This window comes from Chroicocephalus ridibundus, chromosome 7 (assembly GCF_963924245.1).
Source record: "Chroicocephalus ridibundus chromosome 7, bChrRid1.1, whole genome shotgun sequence".
Taxonomy (NCBI): Eukaryota; Metazoa; Chordata; class Aves; order Charadriiformes; family Laridae; genus Chroicocephalus; species Chroicocephalus ridibundus.
In genome coordinates this window covers 10,162,444-10,184,200 of record NC_086290.1, presented here as the reverse complement: position 1 = coordinate 10,184,200, position 21,757 = coordinate 10,162,444, and the positions used below count along the sequence as shown (strand labels likewise).

The window sequence follows — 21,757 nt, the reverse complement described above, 5'->3', positions numbered from 1 at the left end:
CTCGTCTGATACTCAGTTACTACTTAAGCCCCTAGTTTATACTGCCCTTGGCTTTTTATTCATCCTTTTTCTTTAACGTGTTTCTTTGAAAAGGAATTGAGACCATATCACGGCTGAGGAAGCTTTTTTACAAGTTGATGTTTCTTTTCAGTGGTTATGTTATAACCTGTGCGGGCTGCTGCCTCTGAAGGTCACATACATCCCTTCCTAACACTCCTCTGTTTCAACCCTTCTTCTTACCCCTGTTTTTTGTTTGTTTGTTTGTTTGTTTCAGTCTTCCTCTCCATGACAATCAAATTAGAGCTGTACAGCTCTCCGCGAGGAGAAGGCAGACAAAAAGCAGAAAGCCTGTATTGCTCTGGTGAGCGTGTTAGCCTCTGGGGCTGCATAACAGCTTTCTGCAACTCTAATTAAGACGTGGCCTGTGGTTACAACAGTATGCGGCCTGAGCCAGTCTGGCTTATTTTTGCTTTTATTATTATTGTTTTGACCCCTCTGTCAGGGCAGCAGTTGTTATGGACTGGCTTGGGTATGCTGTGCTGCCCTCCGACGGATGCAGACCATGCTCTCGCGTGGCTTTTCTTGTTCCTTCACCTCCTGGAGATGTCTCTAGCCTAACAGGGAGTTTATTTTTTATAATGCTCTGTGTGTGTCAAAGAGCCTAGAAACTGAACGCCTGGCATAGACTTGAAACGAGACCACTGTCAGGTATTTCCGAAGCCAAGAAAGGCTACCCAAGCTGTGGGTTCCTTGTGCGTTGGCATATTTTTATTCCTGAGTCCAAAGCATGTTAGCGACCGACCGGTGCCTGGGTGCAGCTCTCCAGCCCCTGGCCCCGCCAAGGTTCACCCACCGGGCCTACGTGGTGTGGCCAGTGTGGCCCCGGAGGCCAGGCTCCAGCACGCCCAGTCCCTCCCGGCAAACAGTCGCCCGCCTTCCCAACAGGGCTGCGCTTCCACACGGGCCCGATCGCCCACACCAAGCTGAGGCAGCACCCAGTTAAGGGGCAGCAAAGGCTCCTTGAGCACAGGACAGAGAAAAACAGTGAAATCCCCCTCAGCTATGAGGTGGCCTAACGCCACCAACTGATGATGAGGAGCGGCGGTGCCCTGCGGGGCACGAGAGCCCGTGAGGCATCCCTTAGCTCACGGAGTGCCCAGTGACTTCTCCTCCATGCTGGCGAGAGGCCTCGGGTCCCCCTGCAACAGCGAAAAAAGAGAAGGGAGACGGGCGGGGAGGCGCCCGCGGGTGCGGGCATGGCGGCGGGCCGTGAGGGGCCGGCGGCGGGCACGGGGGTCGGTGGGGGCGCGGCCCGCGGGCAGGGGCGGGCGGGGCGGGGCGGGCCGGCGGTTGCGCTGCGCGCAGTCAGTCACATGAGCCGCCGGGGGAGCCGCGCAGCCCCCGCCCTCCTTCCCCCACCCCGCCGCACCCCTTTGGCCGCGAATGGCACGGCCCGGATGCGCTTGTACGCAAGGAGGGTGCGGGCGAACCATTGAGCGGGGGCGGGGGAACCCGGCAGCCGCCGGCTGGGAACACCCCCTTGGCCCGGGCGCTGCGGCGGGGGGAGCGGACGTGACAGGCCGGGCGCAGGCTGCCGGAGACGGAGGGCGATGGTGCTCCCCAGGGGACAGGAGCACCAGGGCCCCCAGGAGGTACCGTAGCCGCGTCTCTCCCGGGCAGAGCGGCGGAGGTGCCGTCGTTCCTCCGCCCCGCTGCACTGGCTTCCCCCGGGCTCTCCGCCGGCTCCTTCCCCTCCCCGCGGGGCCGGGGTTCCGCCTGCAGCCCGGGGGTCGGTGCTGTACGGCGGGCTGGGCCCTGCGGCCTCCCTCGCCCCGTGAGGTGAGGTCCCGCGGGGCGGGGGGAGCCGGGCCCCGCTGCGGGGGGAGCCGGGCCCTGTGGGGCTGCAGGCAGTGCCTGTGTAGGTCACCTTCCGTGCGGCATTTCGCTTCTCTGTCCCGTCCCCCCCCCGCCCCGTCTCCCTCTTTTCAGGTCTCTGTGGGGAAAGGAAGGGAGAAGGGGGGGCTGCCGAGCAGATTTTGGGGAAGAGGGGAGGAGGGCGCGGAGGTGGGTGCTCGCAGCCTCTGGGGGGGAGACCTGAACCCCCTTTGGCCGCCTCTGGGTCTGAGGTGTCTGGGTGCTCTGTGCCCCCAGTAAATCATGTGTAGCCCTGGGGCTGGGGGCTTTCATCCCATCACACGGGGACAAGAGCACCCTTCAGAGGGTGCTGTGCTGGTGAGGCTTTGGAGCACTCAAACTATCCAGGCTGCCCGGCAGAGTTTAACTTTTTTTGTTACTGCCCTACCTTGGGCTTGCTGAAAATTGCGTTCCCCAAAAAGGTGGAATTCCACGCAAATTTCTCCTCCTGTTTTTGTAAAAACATTATAGAAGCATTAAGGGGAGGTGTACAATTTTGAGAACCCTGAAATTGAAGGAAATGTGCAATACGGAGAATAAAGTAACTGTGTTATGGCAACAGGAGCAATCTGGCTGTCTGGAGGCAAGCAGCAGACCAGAAGTTTAAAGAGCAAAAGCAGATTAAAGTATTTAATTGCATGACAAGGATGTGATGTTAAATCCATGTAGAAATGCATTCCCTGTTTCTTTAACGTCTTTCAAATTAACAACCAAGTTGCTAATGAAAGTCAAGGTTTTCCCTGATATGTGGTCTACGTTAAGGTAAAGTTTGGAGAATATTCATTTAAAGAATGAAAGAGAAACATTGAACTAGTGTTGTGTGTTTAATTTGTCAGGTTGAAACAAGAGAAGATGAGGAACAAAACATCAAGTTGACTGAAATTTTGGAACTGTTGGTGGCTGCTGGGTATTTTCGAGCAAGAATCAAAGGATTATCACCCTTTGACAAGGTGAGACCAATGCAGTGTTTTTAAAAACCTTTTTTAAGTACATGAAGATGACATATTTTTTGCAAGTTAGTTTAGCAGTTCTAGGTGATTAAAAAAAGATACCTGGAACACATGAGGCTTTCCTATGTAAATAATTCTGCAAATGACCCAGTTTCAGATGGACAGGACCTCTTCAGTCTTGAAAAATGATTTTGTGCAGCAAGGCCTGTTTTAAAGGAGACAATTGGATGCTAATTGCTGGTGTGCTTTTTTGTGGGTGTTATGGCCTAAATTAGAGGCATATATGGGGAAATCTGCCCCCCTCTCAGCTGCAGTTAGAATAGCTAGAAAGACTTGATACTTGGAGATAGCATGGTAATTTTAAAAAGAAGTACTCATTAATGAGAAATGAGGAAATATTTGTCTTGAGAGGCTCTGTGTAAGGGCGGAACAGTTAGCTTAGTGAGATTATTTTGGGGCTGTTTTTACATATCTTTAGAATGTCATGTATGGTAACCTTCCATTGTCCTAGACAGGAAGTATGGGATACTGACAGTGAGCAAAGTTCAGGTTGAAACGAGAGTTCTGAATTGTTTTATTGCTGACTCTGTGAGAAATGCCTGAACGAAGGTTTGGAAGCACAAAACTACAGCAGCCTTGAAATGGACTCTTCTGTTTTCTGCTGTCTCTTTCATCATAGCACAGCTTTACTTTGCAGTGCAATTTTAGTTTCTTCTAACTACATAGCATTACTGACCGTAGCTGCTCAGGAGACTGTGCACACAGACATAAAGTAGGTTCAAGGAGACCGCCTTAGGATGTAATGTTGTTGCATTTATGTGTAGAAATGGATGCATCAGGTTTATACTTGCCTAAATATAATTGCAAAGTTACCATTTCATGACAATGCCCAACGTTTACAAAATTGAGCATTGCCATTGAAAATTATCTATCTGCTAGTATAAAAGGGATACTGGTTAAGTGTTTCAGAGGGGAATGTGAGAGAGGGAATGTGTTAAGAAAACCTTGCATAGAACACCCCAGTTTGCTATGTGATGTTGGTAAGTTATTCCATATTTTAATCCCTTTTTCTGTTTTTTGCCTTTGCATACGTTTAGGTTATCTTGCATAGGTTTATGCAAGGTTGTCTTTAAATAATTATGGAATTTATGTAAAGTTGATGAAATGTCTCAGGAGTTTAAATACGCCTAAGTATCTGTAGGAATAGGGTCTGAAATACAGATTTCTACAGAGCTGATGATTTCCATTACTATACTGATAGCCTAGCACTTGGCGTTGCATATGTGTCAGCAAGCAAAGAATAATAGCAGCAAAGGTGTGTGTATATATAAAGGTAAATATGTGCATACAGAAATTGTAATCCTTGATAAAATTTTGATATGCTTACTTTTTAAAGACCATGACGTTTAACATTCTATTATGGTCTATCTATTTATTTTTTTTTTATTTGGAAAGCTGTTTCAAAACTAGTATCTAAAGCTAAGAGAGGACTTCAGAATTACCCTGCTAGCTTTTTTTCTGTCGTCTTGTATATATGGACTGTATGTAGAAGTTGATAAATGTACACTATCTGTATGTATTTTAGTCTCTATATAAGAATACTGAGGATGAAGAAAATACTAAGCTGTAGTTTCTAAAATAAATAAAGCCTTTCAGATGTATTTGGTTTTACCTCTTCAAATTAAAATGGAACTAACCATGCTGTTGCTCCTTTCCTAGGTGGTAGGCGGCATGACGTGGTGTATCACTACGTGCAACTTTGATATTGATGTTGATTTATTGTTTCAGGAAAACTCTACTATTGGTCAAAAAATGTAAGTTGATTAAATGGCAAGCGTGGTATTTTTTTTTCTTCTTAGAAAAGAAGTGGGTGAGGGTGGGGAAGTTACCTGTTATTTGCTCGTTTATAAGAAAGACTTTTAGTCCGAGTTTCCTGCTTTTCAAGACCACTCATTTGCGAAATGTTGCACTGATTTCTGGGTTTCTCAGACTGTAGTTCCACAAATTGTAAAGCCCAAAAGTAGCTTATTCCAAAAAAGGCAGTGCTATTCCCCTCTGAGCTGCCATGTTCTTATATCCCTACTTAGCAGTGAAAGCACTTATGTGGCTCCACATTGAACTGGATTGGGAATTGATCCACATTAAAACCTACCAAAAAAAAAAAGTGAAAATAGTTTTAACATGAATCACTTCCTGGATCCAGTTCTCTGTGCAGCTGCACAGATGCTTGTGCTGGCACAAGGAGATGATGCAGAGGCCAAAACAAAGGGCAGACGGAGACCACGCTGCTGGAAACTGGAGTGCAACATTAGAAGACCTTCCTTGAGTTCTCTATGTCTGCAGCTTTGCTGTGTAAATAACCTCTGATTCTTCTTTATCATTCTGGGTTGGGATTGGAGACATCAGCAAATGGAATTTAAAGCATGACGCTGTTGCAGAAACAGTTACCTGCCCCATACTGAGGAGGAGGAGTTCCTTCCTGATAGTGACGCAATGAGGCCATTTTGGTTTGATTTATTTCTTATGCGTGGAATTGGCTCAGTAAGCCAGCTAATTCCTGTATTAGGGAGGTTGTAAAAATTGTTTGTGCTGAGAAAGGGAATACATTCTAAACTATGTTATTTCTTTATGCATTTCTGTGATAAAAGAGCCATAGTTAAAATTTGCAGGAAGTAAGAATATCCAGTCAAGTTACACTTGCATGAAGAGACTTGTTTGCTTGATGTAGTTGGAAAGAACATCGTCCTGTGCTGTTTTCTTGAAAGTCATTTAGCATTGGCAAGACTGTAACGCATTTAAAAATAAAGATTTGTGATTATTCCCTTTAATTTGGATACATTCAGATCATCACCGATAACTCACTACATAAAGCATTGTTAAGTGCACAGAATTACGTAGAGACTAGGCATGAAGATGGTGGTGGTAGTTTTTACAATTGCCAAGTTTTTATAATTGCCATCGTTGTTATCCTTAAGAACAGCAGGTTATGAAATAGTTAAGTTGTTCTGAAAGTGTTCTGTTATCTTTCCAGCTGACTGGATGTAAAACTGGCAAAACAAAAACCAGGCTCCTCTCCCAAAACAGCAACAGTGATTTATTTGTGAATCTAAAGTGTTCACAGTCACACAAGCATAGGCTGTTTTGGTGTCAGTGTAATGTTTATATTGGTGGTGGCTCACTGCTTCTGTGATGTTCTCAAGATAAGGAAAAGTTAAGTTGTGTTTTCTCAGTACTATTCTGAAGACGCTTTGATGGTGTCCTATTATTTAATTGCTGTTTTGACATAAACATGGAAACATATGTTAGGAGAGGATCTTGCATCTCTTGGATAAATAACTTTCTTTTTTTAAAATGGCATTTGCTTTGATTGTGCTGAGGGGCACTGCTATTTTCATGTTATAGAATGTTAGTATAGTGCCATAGAGGAAATTGCCTTTTAAGAATTATGTCAAATTTTTCTCTTCTCTTAAGAAGTGTAACTTTTCAGGCTCTGTTCCCAGACTTCAGTCTTTTTCTCATATCTCTTGCTCCCCTTTTGTACTTCCAGAATATCAGTTGTTCACTTGGGCAGTACTGAATATCACTGAGATCAGCACTGGACCAGTTCATTTTTTTTCCTTCATGGAAAAATAGTTTTAGTTTTCCCAGTACAGTGTTCATCCTCAGTGCTGACACCTGCTCTAAAAATGTGCTTGACAGCATTGGCAGCAAAAACCATACCTTGCCCTAAAATAAGGGATGCAGTGGAAGCAGGATGATGTTCTTGTAGATGAATCCCTTATGCTAGGGTAATCCTTTTCCTTTACCAGCTCTTACCTGAGCTGCAGAACGAGATGGTTGCTAGCAAATTCAGTTCCACTCGCTTCGAAACCATGTGAAGTATACTGTCTATTTAGATTTTAGGTGTAATATGTATTTAAACTCATAAAGTTTCGGTTGTAACGTCAAGATATATTTTGGGAGTTCTGCTAAACCAATTTTTAAGTCCTTACATTTGATTCTGGACTTTCTTTGAGTGCACATCTTTTACTTAGTGTAACTGTTCTTAAAGATAGTGTTTCTTCATGTGTGCGTATATTACAATATGCAGAGGTGTCTGTAGATATATCTTACATAGGCATTTCATCTGATCAGACATGCAGATCTTAAAATGAAATCACAAGGTAGGAGCCTGCAAGGGAGGGGTTTAATCACCTCTTCACAGACAAATAATATCCATAGCACAAGGTAAAAGCTATTTTGTAGATGAAAGTTTGATTGCTTTTCGCAGCTGTATACAATGGAAGCCACTAGAGGGAACCTTCTAACTACTAAGTGTGTTTGCAAAAATAAATTGTAATTTACAAAAGAAAATTGTAGCATATATAAATGTGTGTTTTTGTTGTTTTGTAATAGTGCCTTAACCGAAAAAATCGTGTCAGTATTACCAAAAATGAAGTGTCCTCATCGTTTGGAACCACATCAGATCCAGGGATTGGATTTCATTCATATATTTCCTGTTGTACAGGTAATAATTTTGAGATGTATGGATACTTTGCTGAAAAATGCCATAAAACTTGCATAAACATTTTAACAAGATCTGTATTATTGTTTGGCTCTTTAGTTAACTTTGGGAAGAATGATGATAGAGAAGTAGTTTAAATGAATGTTTTTAAAGAATTGGGTGCCAGATGATAGAATTCTTAAGTATCGTTTGATCCACATTTAAGAAAAACACAAACCAAACTCCTTAAATTCTTTGAAATGGACTCAGATTCTGCCTTTTGTGGAATTTCTGCTTAAAGAAACTAAAGTTTAAGCTTGTTTTGGAATCTGATAATCTACTTTGCCAAACTAGGACGTAGAACAAACATCTTACAGTCTATGTTTAAGCTTGTGGAGTAAGTTATGCAGATAGTCATTCAATGAAAAAGATATGAAACAGGCAATAACCACTTGGGGTTTTTTCTTTAAGCATAATTCATCCTTCATTCATATCACTTAAAAAACTGTACGGGTGGAAAAATAGTGATGATTGTGATCCTATTACTGTGCGTTTGTTGAGCACCACTAACTGACCACGTGCACGCTCATAGTTCTCCATTTCATTAAGGTTAAGCTAGCATGTGATGTGTTCCAGTTAGTGTGGTATCTTGAGAATCCTTGGTATGTCTTTTTGACTTTGCCTTCATCTGCACACAGATATGTATCTTTGATAAATAGGGAAATGAACACTGTTAAGCAAACTTCTTTTTCATTAAATATCTCCTTGCCTTCTGCCTGTGAAAGAATTTAGCAAGTAAGAGTTTAATCTAAATTCCAGTTTGTAAGAAGTGGGGAAAACTTCCTCTTGTCTCTTTCTCGTTATCTTCTAGTAGGGGGCTTCTGAGGAAAAACATACTTAACTGCACTCTGCACAAAAAGAGGTGTGGTGTGTGCTACTGTTATACAGCTTTCAAGCTGTGCTTGTGCTGCCTAAGGTGGAAAGTTTGTATCATGTTAATGTGAGTTTTTACTTCTAAACTTGTATTTTCCTACAAAAAAAAAAAAAATCCCAACCCAGGTTAATTTCTTGCCCTAGTCACTTGATGATAGTGATGATGACAATGAATAGTTACATTTATCAGAAAAAAGACTTCTCTCACAGGAAAAATAATTCCTCTCCTAAAGTGAGAACATGAACTATTACTCCTGCTGTAAAAACTACAGCACTAACTATTCTTTTTCTCTGACCTGCGTTATCCAAAATCTTGATTTAGGGTATTACCTCTGGAAAGGAGGAATATTAATTCTAAGCAGGGAGGAAGTCGGCTTTCTCTGAGAGCAGTAATTCTGGGTATTAGTAGCTGACCAGTAGGTGGTATATCTAATCCATGCTTGGTGAAGAAGTCTTGATGAGCTTAGTTTTTTTGCATGTAGAGGATCTTTTTTAGAAATTGTGGCTTTCTGTGAGGTCCCTGTGAAGTTCTGCCTACTCCGGATACTATTGGTTCCTCATTTTGTCCCAACCAAGCTAGGCTTTCAAGAAAACTTCTATTAGTGTCACCAGTATACTCTGCTCTGAAAAAGGCCATGTAAGTGCTATAATAGGCTGACCACATCATGGGATGTAGGAATTTATGTATTTAGACACAATGCCCTGTTAAATTCAGGAATTCACTTGCTATCTGTAAATCTCATATCAGTCCCCAAAACTTGCAGAAGCTCTTTCCTCTGCCTGGCATTGTGTTCCAGTAGTTCTTGCACTGTACAAGCTACTCTGGTGAAGTTGATGGGAGGAATTTAGATTAATCCTTCCCAACAGGAAGAAATTAGATTGAGTTGGCTCACTGCCATAGACTGTAGCAGAATTTAAAAAAGGAAAAAAAAAAAAAGACTAAAAAAAATTCCAGTGGGCAGAAATGGTGCAGTTCTTCCTAGTAAATTCTGCTTATGTTCACAGAGAAAAGTATGTACATAATCTTGTGTTGAGATGTGCTTTGTAATTAATAGTCTGCATTTTCATCTTTCTTGTTGTCATCATCTTCCCCTCGCTTTCCAGGGGTTCATGGTTATAGCACAGAAAACTGTTGCTGGTTCAGACTTGGATCCCAAGATTGATCTGATCTCTTATTTGACCTCCTGCACGGGCTGTCAACAACCCACAAGATTTATCTTCTCCAACGTTGTTTAAAATGTACTTCAATCTCTTGTGGCTTTTTGTGTGGTCTTATAAATGTCAGAAGAAGCCTTTTTTCTTATACAGGCATGTGGTTCTTCTTGAACACTTCATAGGCTTGAAGATATGTCTTTTCATGGTGGAGCTGTAGTTGTTGAAAACAATAGGTGATCTATATTAGGAAGATTTGATAGAAACGCATATAATTTAGACGTAACGGCTTCTACCTGGGGTACAGCCAAGATTAATGAGGTTGAGGTCATGCTCCAAGTGGTGTCTTCTGTCAGAGTATAAGGGACTAATGATAGAAGACAGGTTCAGTGTTGGGTTCTGGCACTGAGAGCCCAGAATATTTTCTGTTCGACTTCTAATTGCTTCAATTTCTGGCAGAGCTCTAGCCCATCTCCTCCCACTCAGGCTGATAGAGATGGATGCTGTGAACAGTTCAAGCTTGCTTTGTAGAAGGATGACCATAGCATAGCCCACAGACGGTATAAAAGCCACCTGGACTATCCATTTGTTTTCAAGTATGCTCCCATGCTTCTTTGGAGTGGAGAGGGATGAACCTGTGTGCATGCAGAGTACAATCACACTTCTGTATACGTGCTGTAAATCCAATGCTTCCTAGAACCAAGGGATTTATTATTTATTCAGTGTGACCTGCTAAGTAGAAGGACAACATTGATAGCTTTTACAGCACAGTAGAGTTTTGAGTTTTTTGAACCTCAAATAGGATATGTTGTGCCGGCTGGTACAGCTGAGCTCTTGGTCTGGTGAGTTGTGAGGTGTGCAGGCTATTCCATGGTATAGATGAAAACAAAAAGCTAGAAAATTAACATTAATTTGTTTCATGAACTACTGCTGCGTATTCTTCATGTATTAATCTGTATTTTGATAATATAATGTTATTAATGTTGAACAAGTACTAACAATGAATACTGTAGATAATATTATTACTTAGTGTGGTGAAATGTACTTTGTCGAGACGTATTTTTAGCTTAGGTAGTAGGTTTCTTGTGCTAGAAGGTAGGATTTATGCCACGCGGATTTTTTGGGAGGGCACTTTAGGTTTGGGTTTTTGGTTTTTTTTGGTTTTTTTTTTTGCGGGGGGTGGTGGTGTATTTTTTTTCCCCCTCCTTAAAGATTCAAGCTAGCATAATAATGTTTAAAGTGGACCACATCCATTTCTATTCCACAGATGCTCTTAATTTTCCTTTTGGAATGATTTTATTGAAGATCCAATCTTTTGGATTACAGAAATTCATATTGGCAAAATTTCAATTAACTTTGCTTATGCCTGTGAAGGTTTAATATGGTTTTGTTCATAAATTAATTTGTCAACTTAGAATTCCTAATAGTTGAAATTTGCAATAGAATTTTCTTTTCATACTTACTATAAGAAATTAATTAGAATGTAAACCCAATTCAGTATGTGAGAAGTTGCAGTGCAGACTAAATAAAGGGGAAGTCATACAATAAAATAACTAATTTTGCAATACACTATTTACAAATAACATTCAGAAAAGTGGTTTTTTTGGGATAGCAGACCCTACTCCAAGGAGCTTATAAGGGAAGGCAGTTTGATCTTTGGACTATGGAATCCCACTGTAGTATGAACAGGCTCATTGAGGTTTGTATGGTTCAATATAGTTTAATAGGATGAAGACTATTTAGGCTTTTCCATGTAAAACTTTTATTATAAGAAGAGATGTGTGGTTTCTTAGCTTATGCATTACCTGATGGCTCTACTTTTAGTATGTAGAAGAAGAGCAAACATGAAGTTTTTAACATAGCTAATGCTGAGTCATTTTGTTAGGAGTAGGTCCCTGAGTTACCATGTTTACAAACAAACGCTCTTGTTTGTGTGCTTAAAATGTGCTTTTAGCTTTTATCATGTATTAAAAATAATTATGCAGTAGTCTGGTGTTTGCTGCTGTTATTCTTCCCCTTTCCACAGATACAAACGTATTTATTTTTTTTTCTCAGTGGCTGGTAAAACGTGCAATAGAAACAAGGGAAGAAATGGGAGACTATATTCGTTCTTACTCTATATCACAATTTCAAAAAACTCATAGACTACCGGAGGTAAGATCAAGCCAGTTCTTGTTTCTATTATGATATGTCAAATGCTCAGGTGCAGTACCAGCTTCACCACTCTGAAAGCAGCACAATATACCAGAGTTGCCTTTGCTATCGTTTTCTTAATAGGTCCTTGATCATAATGAAATGCTGCCCGCTTTGAAGTCACCTGCTTAGAACAGTGTTGTGACCTTCTCTTCCTATTCTGCAGTAATGATATGAAGGTTCCTTGGTGTGGGAGGAAAGCTGGAACGAGCCTGGATTTGTGCCTATAGTGCAGTATTCATGCATATCCCAAGGCAATTCCCTATTTAAAACCTGGAACCCAAGTTTTGTCTCTAATTCAGTAACAGCATTAAAGGTAGATGTTCCTCGTGTTGGGAAAGACAGCTGGATTTTATTAGCTTGAGGTGGTTTGCATTTTGTTTTCTTTGGTTTTTTTAATTATTTTTAATGCTTAGAAACTAAAATAACAGTAGGGGAAGCTTCTCTTTTCCACATTAAGCCCATCCCAACTTCATTTCTTCATAGCATAGTAGTGATTGGAGATCCTGGTAGTGGGCTGGAATTGGTTTGTCAGGTACTGTATAAGCAGAGAGCAGAAAGACTGCTGATCTGGATACAGTTTTAAAGACCCTCCTACCTGTCTGATGAGAGAAGCAAATACTTTTCTGTGTTACAGGAAATCACTAACATTTCACCAAATAATTGGGCAGCTCAATTAGAAACTATGTGACAATTTTGTTTGCTAAACTCATTGCGATTGTTGAGATTTAATCTCCATTCCCGTTATTTTTAACCACCTCTGTTAATATCTTGCAGGATGATGAATTTATGCAAAGAAAAGAGAAGGCTATCAAAACTGTTACTGATATCTATGTAAGTATGTTAGATTTTCATTATCAAGAAGCAAGTGGTTTCTCTAATGAGATGGTGGCGGTTAATTTTCTTTAGTGCATCCGACCCTGGGTTTTCTCTTGAGAGGGTCCCAATTAAGTTACACATCGAGCTTCATTCTTAGAACAAGTCTCAAATGCCAACATACCAGATCGAAAACCTTTTAGATGTACACTTTAGGCGTTGGTAAACCATATCAACTGCCTGCACGGAGGGTGTGGAGTTCCATGCTATCAAACAAAAGTCACAAGGTAGCTTGCAAACTGTGAAACCCTCGGCAGACTAAGTGTTGGTTTGAAGCTATCAGCAGTTGGACTGTTTATCTTGTAATTAATCAAAATGGTGATGATGTCTTCAATTTAAATGTCTGCATTTCAGAACTTCTCTCTTTTACTTGTAATTATCAATGAAAACACACACCCTACTTTGGAAATGTTTTTTCCAAGTAGGAAATGTCGGTTGGGAAAAGTGGTGTCACCTGTGTTCTTCAGATGCAGATCTTCTAAGTCTCGAATAAACTGTTTGTTTATATTTTTTGAAAGCTTGTCAATCCTGGCAGTGTTCTTGAACATGTAAAGTAGATAGGCTATATCACTGTGTCATACCTGAATTCAGATCCCTAGCTAGCAACTTGAGTTTCTCTCCTCACTTTCTTTCTAATTTCCCTGTTTGCTTGTGATATTGTCACTTCAGTGTTTGAGAAGTCATGAGAAATTTGGGTGTGCTTTGAATGGAATGCTTTCAAAGCTTTTCAATAAGTGATGAAACCACACTCTTCTGGGAAAGTCAATGCTATTAACAGGTAGCTCTAGCCAGACTCCTGAAATTCTTTGTCCATGAATAGAGAGGTTAAGTGCCAGTATAACGAGCTACATGATAGCTTGTATAACAGACCAGACAAGTCATCTCACTCTTTTGCCATGTTTTGGAGGTAGTAGTTTTTCCATATTAACTAGCTGAGTGCTGCTGAGCCTAATATATAAGTGGTTGAATTACAGTATAGGTTTTAGAAAGACATTGCTATGAGTCTCCAGCCTGTCTAAATATCTCCGAGTAGCTCTCCTGCCTTTGAGCACACTGACTGCGCTCCCCGCTTTGGATCTGTCTGCAGGGTTGATAAAGGTGTATTCTGTCTTCTCTTCTGGATCACAGATCTCTAGTTTTTAGGTGCATCTTCACGGTAGATAAAGTTTTGACATTTGTTCATTGCTGCTCAGAGTATCATTAGACAAACACCTTATCTTAATTGCATGAGCTCTGTCGGGATTATATCCTCTACAGCTGGCACCTGATCTTCTTAATGGAGGGATTAGTTCATGAGACCTCTTAAGGCATCAAGGCATGAGCGCAGTCTAGAAGAACACACAGAGTTAATTTCCAGGGGAGAAAGTGCACAAGCTTTTTTATCTATCCATAGGAACTGGAAGAAGGAGAAGATGGCTATTAGATGAAGGCTCTTTCGCAGGTCACCTTTAAATCATTATGCATTGCAATTGGAAGAGAAATCCACTTTCCTAAAAGAGGATCAGCAAGTGTGAAACATTAGTCTGTTGTCTGAATCCATTATTATAACTCTGGTCTAAGGACCTGCCCTGCTCTTCTCAAGGGGACAATACAATGAGATTTACGGTCACGATCAGGCCTAAAGGTTAGAAAAGGGAATATTAAATATCAAGAATGGTTATTGGAATAAGAACTACTGCAGCTGAAAGGTGACTATCTAGTGAATTGAGATTATCTTGCGGTGGTCTTGTTCAGCTACTCGATTGTCTGATGCCAAGACTAATATTTATAGTATGATGCCTACACTTTATATAGCGCAGGTATAATATAGAATGCCACCAGAAAAGCTGTAATTACTTTTATGACTTACATTGCTTTTCTGTAGGTGTGAAAGTACATTTTGTGGGAGATTCTTGATCAGAAAAAGCTTTTTCATGTGGCAGGCAAAAATGTAGTAAGAATTAATAGCTGGCAACCAAGATGACAGAAATTCAGATTAGAAATGAAGTAAAAATTGCAAAGGGTTTGCAAATTGACAAATTCAGGAGAAACTTGCCAAGGAATACTGTCTATTTTCACTTGTTTGAAATCTCTGCTTTGGGATTACATGTCTTTGAAAAAGGTTGAAAGCTCTTTCAGCAATGTTATGGTGCAGGAATTGCTTGTTGAAAATAATAGTTTGTGTTGTACAAAAAGCCAGACCAAGCAAAAAAAATAATCTTCCTTTTTTATTTTCTTTTAGAATCTTTGCATCTTATTGCATTGAATCTTTTGTCCCATATGAATAGGATTTTTTGAAGTTAAATGTATATACGGACAGCTCAACCTTGATTTCAGCTTTTGTTTTTGTAAGGTACTTTTTCTGAGCGTTCTGAGCCTAGCTGCAAAGGATTTAAAAGATATGAATGCGAAACAGACCAGAAGAGAGGGGCGTGTATCTTTTTGATGCTGTTTATTTGGTGGTGATGATGAAGTTTTTCTCTGCTGTGATGAGGGCTAGATTTTTATTTCAGAAAAAGGAGAAGAGAAAACGTCACTTAATCGATTGAGGAAGACACTTTTTAAAAAATACCAATTGGAGTAAAAAAAAATAAAAATAAATCTTTGCGATGACAGGTTCTTGGTTAGTTTATTCAGTACTTACTAGCACGATAGCCCTAAATAGTAGACTTCAAGTAACTTTAAAATTTTTGTTCCAGCAACAGAAATGTTGCGTTACAGACTCACCAAACAAACAGCAAAAATGATTCCAATAAAAGTAATTCTTATCTAGTTTCCAGTTTCTGATTTGGGGAAAGCTGAGGATCTCATGATTATTTTTTGTTTGGTTTCTTTGGTTTGTGCTTGAGGTAGAATAATTTTTTTTGTTGTCATGTAGGCTTGTATAGCAGCATAGTTGATCTCTATGGAAGGAGGGAGAAAAAAGGTACTAGGCCATGTTTACAGTGTTACAACAGTTGTGTCAATGTAAACAGTCAGGATAGTGGCTCTGTCCTTTTGTTTCCGTTTTGTTTTTAAATTGGAAGTAGCTCTGTCAGCATAAAATAGTACTTATGAATCCTTGTTTTGTTTGATGGGCTGTTCTCCAGCTGTAGGATCACATTAAGATAGCATGAGATCCAATGGTTTTAGTGCCAAACTTAAGATATTTTTGTTCCTTAAATTGCAATAAAATCTGCTTTAATTCCATTTTACCCTCTGATCATTGAGTAGATAATGATTACATTTAATTATCCAATAGGAGATCAAAAATAGAATGAACTCACAAAGGAGGTGAGATTTCTAGACGCTGGCATTATCGGCTAAATCATAGGGCTTTTTTTTTAATAGATGTGGATTGTGTTTGATTTGTCTTTCAAATGTCATGGAGGAAATAGTTGAAGAAATCATATTTGTTGTTAAACACTCACATTTTTAAAAAAACCTGAAAGACAGATCCTGTAGCAGATTGTTTAGAAGTAAATTCAGTAAGATTTTTATCAAGTAATTCCAAAAAGAGAAAGTGAAGGATGAAATAAACATCCTTGTGTAAGTATATTGAGTTGGAAAACAAACAGTGGTAGATATCACTCTAGATAACAATTATTCACTGCTTTTAGAAAAGCCATTTACAAGCTCTGAATTCATTCACTGTCTTACAGGAGGTTTACAAACCACAGAGAAAATATAAACGTCAGAAGGGAGCTGAACAACTGCTAGACGAGGAATCAAAGGTTCATGCTACGCTTCTGGAATATGGCAGGTGAAAGGCTTCATTTAATTGTCTGTGGGGTTTGTATTGTGTGTATTTAGAAGCATTCCATATAAAATTTGGATTGTGAGGGTTTTTTTCCTAGTGGAGAATCACACTGTTTCAGGTTTACTCCTATTTGGTTTCAGATTTTGTTTGCTTACCCTGTAAATTCTCTGAGGACTGGACAGTCCTCCTATGTGTGAACAATGTTTTGTACAACAGGAGCCCAAGTTCTGACTTTATGCTGCTAGTAGGGTATGTTTACTTAACATACTTGTTCTTTGCTTCATAAAAGTGGCTGAAATTCATCATGCTTCTAGGTAGCATCCGTCAGTCAATATTTCCTCTTTGCAAGCAATCCCCAGAAAGTGGGGAAAAAAGGAACTGAAGTTGTTATTGCTGCTTTTTCTAGTTCTAATGTAGTTGCTGCATCAGGAGGCTGAATTATGGTTTAGTGCTTTTTCTTCTTACTTTCTGCAAACTTCCATATAGGAACGAAGTTACCAAGGTTTGACTTAGCCATTACCTGTGGAAGTCCCCCTGGTTTACTGAGAGCTCTCCAAACATAAAAATAATGTTACAGAGTTTCTATTTCTAGCTTCTACTTACAATTTTCTTTTCATAGTTTAGTGATATGGACAGTTTATCTGCTGTCTGAGCTCTTAATGAGTGCGAATGACATTTGAATTCATTTTTGTGGCTTCTCCCACAAAGCCGTAGATGCTATTTTTTTTTGTCTCATTATTTTGAGTACCTTCCTTCTACCCTTTCTGCGCATTTGTCAGCAAGTGCCCTGGTTGCAGATTGCTTATAATCTTCTACTTTCTTTCATGGTGGTATTTTGTGAGGGCAGCATGACCAAATCAACATCTTTCAGCTTATTTTCCATTAAAGTGGGATGAAATCCTCTGTGTGTTCCTAATGGAATGAAACTATTGGGAGGTACCTTGGTGTCCTGTTACTCAGCAGAGCTCTTCTGATGTTGCATAAACTTCATATACAAGTGGTTAACTGTAGAACTTCTCCTTTCTTTTTTACAACCAGTGGAGTTCAGTGCAGTTATCTGAGGTATTGCAAGCTCATTTGAAAGCCTAAGATGACTGGCTGCTCTAATGAGCTTAATCTGTTCAAAACACAGGGAGCTATAAGGAAATACAGTGCCTCTTCTATATATGTTAATATATAGATGTCTACATAAGTTAAACAGCTAATTTTATTAACACAGTTAGCATTCACAAATTCTGTGGGCTGTAATCTTGAATGAGTCTTACTAACCTTTCTAATGCTAGTAAGGTGTTAGGCTTGATTTACCTCACCCATTCGAGTCCAATTCCTCCCTTCCCAATGAAAATTGAATGTGCAAGTCGGTGACAGTGTCAGGGATTAGTCTACTTTGCATGTGGATTTCTTCCCTGACTCTTCAGGGGAAGACAGGCATACTGAAATCTTTAGATTTAGATCAGGTCATTGATAGCTCATCAGTGCTCACAATGGGAATCTAAAGAACTGGTATGGAAAAATGAAGCGGTGTACTCCTATTCAGTCTATTTATAGTTTCTTGTAGTGTTTCAGTGTCATTACTATGTATTGGTGTCAATACACATCTCCTAATAAACAAAAAGAGTATAAAATAGTTTATGCACTTTAAGGGAATTTTTGTCTATGATTTTTCTAGAGTAATTTCGTTGTCTTTTTTTTTTTTTTTTAAAAAAAGGCAAAACTGGAAATCACTATGTATCTTGAAAATTGAAATAAATAGAAGACGTTTTCTATAGATCTGCACAAATTGTTTTAGCTTTAGGTACAGTTGAGACCTAAGTAAAGCTCATTTCTTCTGGAAAACCAGATAAATCTTTAATGTAAAAGCAATGCAAATGGGTGATGGAGAAAGTTTAAGTACAGAGAGAGGAAATAAGAACAGAAAAGTGTGAGGTGTTGAAGACACAAGGGAACTGCTCTTCTGTTGCATAGAGTACATCAGTACATAGATATGAGGAGTGGTTTGGACTAATAAGAATGATGACCAAGAACATGTGAATTTGGGGAAGAAAAATACCTCTTCAGGATAATATTTGTTGAGATGATCTTGATGACAGTATAGAGTTCTAAGAGAAGAACAAATGGAGGAGACTTGCTAGACTGTTTAAATTGGTGATATGAATGAAGGACAGTACTTACTAGAAGACAAATTCAGTTAGTTATTTGGTGTGAAGAGTCTAACATGAATTGAATGGAAGTGGGAGAAAATGAGGGTAGTTGCAAGATTGGAATATATTTTGGTAATGCTTTCATAATGAATTCTCAAAGCATAAAACTCTTGATAAGAAAAATATTTCTGTTATAGCGTAAAAATGAAGAACTCTGAGAAAATGATGGTAGTGAGCCACACAAAATGTCTGGTTCACGTGTTTTGGTAGACAAACAAACTCTTAAGGAGGATGATAGTGTGTCTGCTGTGAACCTAGTAATAAAATAACAGGAGTACAAGGACTCGGATACAGAGAGAAATCTGTCAGGGCAGTAGAGATTACTGTCCGCTCTTCAGCAACATCAGGGGAAGTAGAACACTGCTGAAAAAACCAAAAAGTAAATTTTTGGTAGATTTAAGAGTAGTGTTGAATGTTTTAGAATTCATTAGTTCAAGTGAACCCTTCATTCTTTTACTGCATGTAGACGGCAGTTGTAGAAAATCGTGAGTGGAGGATATTTTTCCTCCTAAATGCCCCTTGGTTATCCAGAAACGGCTCCTTTCAGAGCACTCTAATCATAAAAGTTCATTTTCTCAGTCCAGCAAATAGTATAGAGTCTTGCAATGTCCTGATGCCAAATGCAGCGTTATTCAGATAGAGAGAGTGATAGTGCCTTATTATAAATTGGTTTTTGATCCTGTAGTTTAAAGGTTATCACAAATGAGCTTGAATGTGGTAGGCAGGAGTTTGGCTTGAGAGCGGAGTGATGCCAGTGAGAGTCTTTCCACGCAGTTGCATAGTCCGTTTCAGCCGAGGGCTTTCAGTGCCACTTCTTTGCATATTATCAATCAGTTATCAGCAAAGGTGGGTTCCTGTAACAGATGTGAAATGTTAAGCCTGATTGACAACTAGGTTCTCTGTTGATGTAAGTGATGTTTAAGTTTTTGTTATTGCTGTTCTGGTGCAGTTCATTACTTGGATGCAATTATCTGTGCAAAAATAAAGTTGTGCGCCTACAGAAAGCGAGAACAGGTATACGATAGTGGCAATACTAATTACAAATGCTTTTATGCCCATACAACTTTATGCGCATTCTCTGGGAGAGTAGTGCTTGCTCTGCCACATTCTTTGTACTGCAAAGCTTTAAAATGCAGACAGAACTTAAGATTAGGGAGTTCTCGAAAACTTGGTGTTATGCTGCGATAAAATATGACTGAATTTACCTCTTAAGTATGAGTGGTGAGTAAATGGATCATTGTTGACAATTGATACTGCTGCTGAGAATTACTTTTAACCATAAAAGGCTTGTAAATAGTCCTGCTTCTGCAGTAGTTAAGAAATTAAACAAGTCGTAGCTGTTAGTTAGGAGCATCACTTCTTTTCATACCTATGTACGTGCTGGGTTTAGTGTTTTGCAGTACTGAAGGTGATTGCTTCCTCATATCTAAACTTTCTTTCTACCATTTTTTGCTTTGAGGTGGTAATATTTCTAAACTAACAACAGAACTCAAATGTAAATTTTTCATTTCCCTCAAAAAAACAGAAGTAAAAAAAGTTTAAGTATATATTTAAAGCTCCGAATGGCATGCTTCAGAAAGAAATCGAAGATTGATCAGAGCACATGAGCATGAATGTTTTTCTGGGGGAGTTGAGATTGCGCTGACAACTTCCTGAGGCCTTTCCAGAATTCAGAAGTATATAGCTACTAGCTGAGGATTAACTTCCAAATGGAAAGAGAGTATTGCTTTTTCCTTTCATGAGCTTTACATGACAAAATTTTATGAACAGTCTAGATTTGCAAATCATAGTGGAGTAGATAGAGCTGAGATTATTCTGTAAATACACTGCAGTACCTGCTTATTTAGTTTATTTGAGGCATTCCAAAACTAATGGGAACCTGGCTGTTGGTTTTATTAAATGATTCCCTTTCAGTGCATTTCTTTCATTGAAAAACGATAGAAACAATTTATTTGTGGAAGCTGTAAACAACAATGTATTTCTTTCATGTTACTATTGTTTTTTTAGGAGATATGGATTTAGCAGACAAGGAGGGAAAACAGAACAGGTAAAAATGTACTAATTTTAAATATTCGTATTGTGGGATGAATTGCATTGTTTTTGTTGGAGTGCTGGTTACTGTAGGATGTTAAAGGAATACAACAGAATAAACAGCTATAACTTCTATTATTACCACCTCTTAAAAATGGCTAACTGGAACTTAAAATCTGCATGCAGTGAAAGGTGCAATTGATTACTATCTCCTTTTTTAAAGCATTTTTTAAAGCGTCTGTACTCAAAGATCACATTCTGCAAACATTTTTCGCTTAGAGGTTGGGTGTTTCATTTGTTTTCTTTTTTTAATGTGAGGTAATGAACATATCCTGTCTGGTTAATGAGTATCTTTTAACCAAGTGTCCCATGATGTGATCATTAGAGTTTTTTTCCTTTTCTTAAAGAACCATTCAGCTTGTTAAGAAATTCTGTAGGCATTTATTACAAAACAGGTTATTTAATGTGATAGAGGAACATGATACCATGCCATAAATCATTCATAAAGCATCTTGAAAAGTAGAATCCTTGCTGTGCTTCTGATGATTCTGGAATCATAAAACGTCCTGGTCAGAGTATTTGCAGTTTTATTATTTCAGTGCAGATACTACTTTGGCTACAAGCTTTTATTACAGGCAGAGATAATGAAGAAGTGCATTTAAGCGTGTCATGGGCCCAGCAATACACTAAGTACATTAAGGTTGCCCTTCTTCATTATCTCAATATTTCGTGTACAAATTTAGCCTTTACATTTTATAAATCTTTGGTGTACTTTTTTTTTTTTTTTTTCCCCCTCAAACTAACTGCCAGGCTACAGTCAAGTTTATAGAGTTCTTTTTTTTTTTTTCTTCAAATATTTTATTGCCTTTGGAATGTTGTATATTAGAAGGTCATCATGTTTGTTGTGTGGCCTGAGTCACCAGTAAGGCAGAAGTGGAAGATTAAATAGTCAGGTTAGTGGTGCAATAGAGTGACCTAGAAATTTAATTTGTCTGTCACGGGGTCTCATTATTTTAGTGGTACAAATTCTTCTGACTGAACTAGGAAATTTTACACTTGTTTATGTTGTATGATTGTTATGCCAATATTAAATTATATTAAGTTACGAAAAATGATTTATGTAAAAAAAGATATAAATAAATATCAGCCTTTTCCTATAGAGCAGACATCATATTCTGGGGTATCCAGTTGTCTTGTGAGGTTGATAGTTCTTAGAACTTTGTGGAATAAGGCATCTCTGCACCAGATGTGTCCATAGCAAGCCAGAGACAGTCTTGAACAGCTGAAGTACTTATGAAGCCAGTGA

At 39.3% G+C, this 21,757-nt stretch overlaps 1 protein-coding gene across 1 annotated transcript in view; it reads left to right on the top strand.

Moving 5' to 3' along the window:
* The first annotated feature begins 1,404 nt into the window (after positions 1–1,404).
* Positions 1,405–21,757, top strand: part of CCDC93 (coiled-coil domain containing 93) — a 50,801-nt gene continuing 30,448 nt past the window's right edge. Inside the window, exons 1-8 of the mRNA XM_063341313.1 lie at positions 1,405–1,652; positions 2,751–2,864; positions 4,584–4,678; positions 7,260–7,371; positions 11,488–11,586; positions 12,403–12,459; positions 16,122–16,222; positions 20,428–20,467. Of these exons, the coding sequence (XP_063197383.1) occupies positions 1,611–1,652; positions 2,751–2,864; positions 4,584–4,678; positions 7,260–7,371; positions 11,488–11,586; positions 12,403–12,459; positions 16,122–16,222; positions 20,428–20,467 (660 nt within the window). The 5' untranslated portion in view covers positions 1,405–1,610. The remainder of the gene's footprint in view (positions 1,653–2,750; positions 2,865–4,583; positions 4,679–7,259; positions 7,372–11,487; positions 11,587–12,402; positions 12,460–16,121; positions 16,223–20,427; positions 20,468–21,757) is intronic.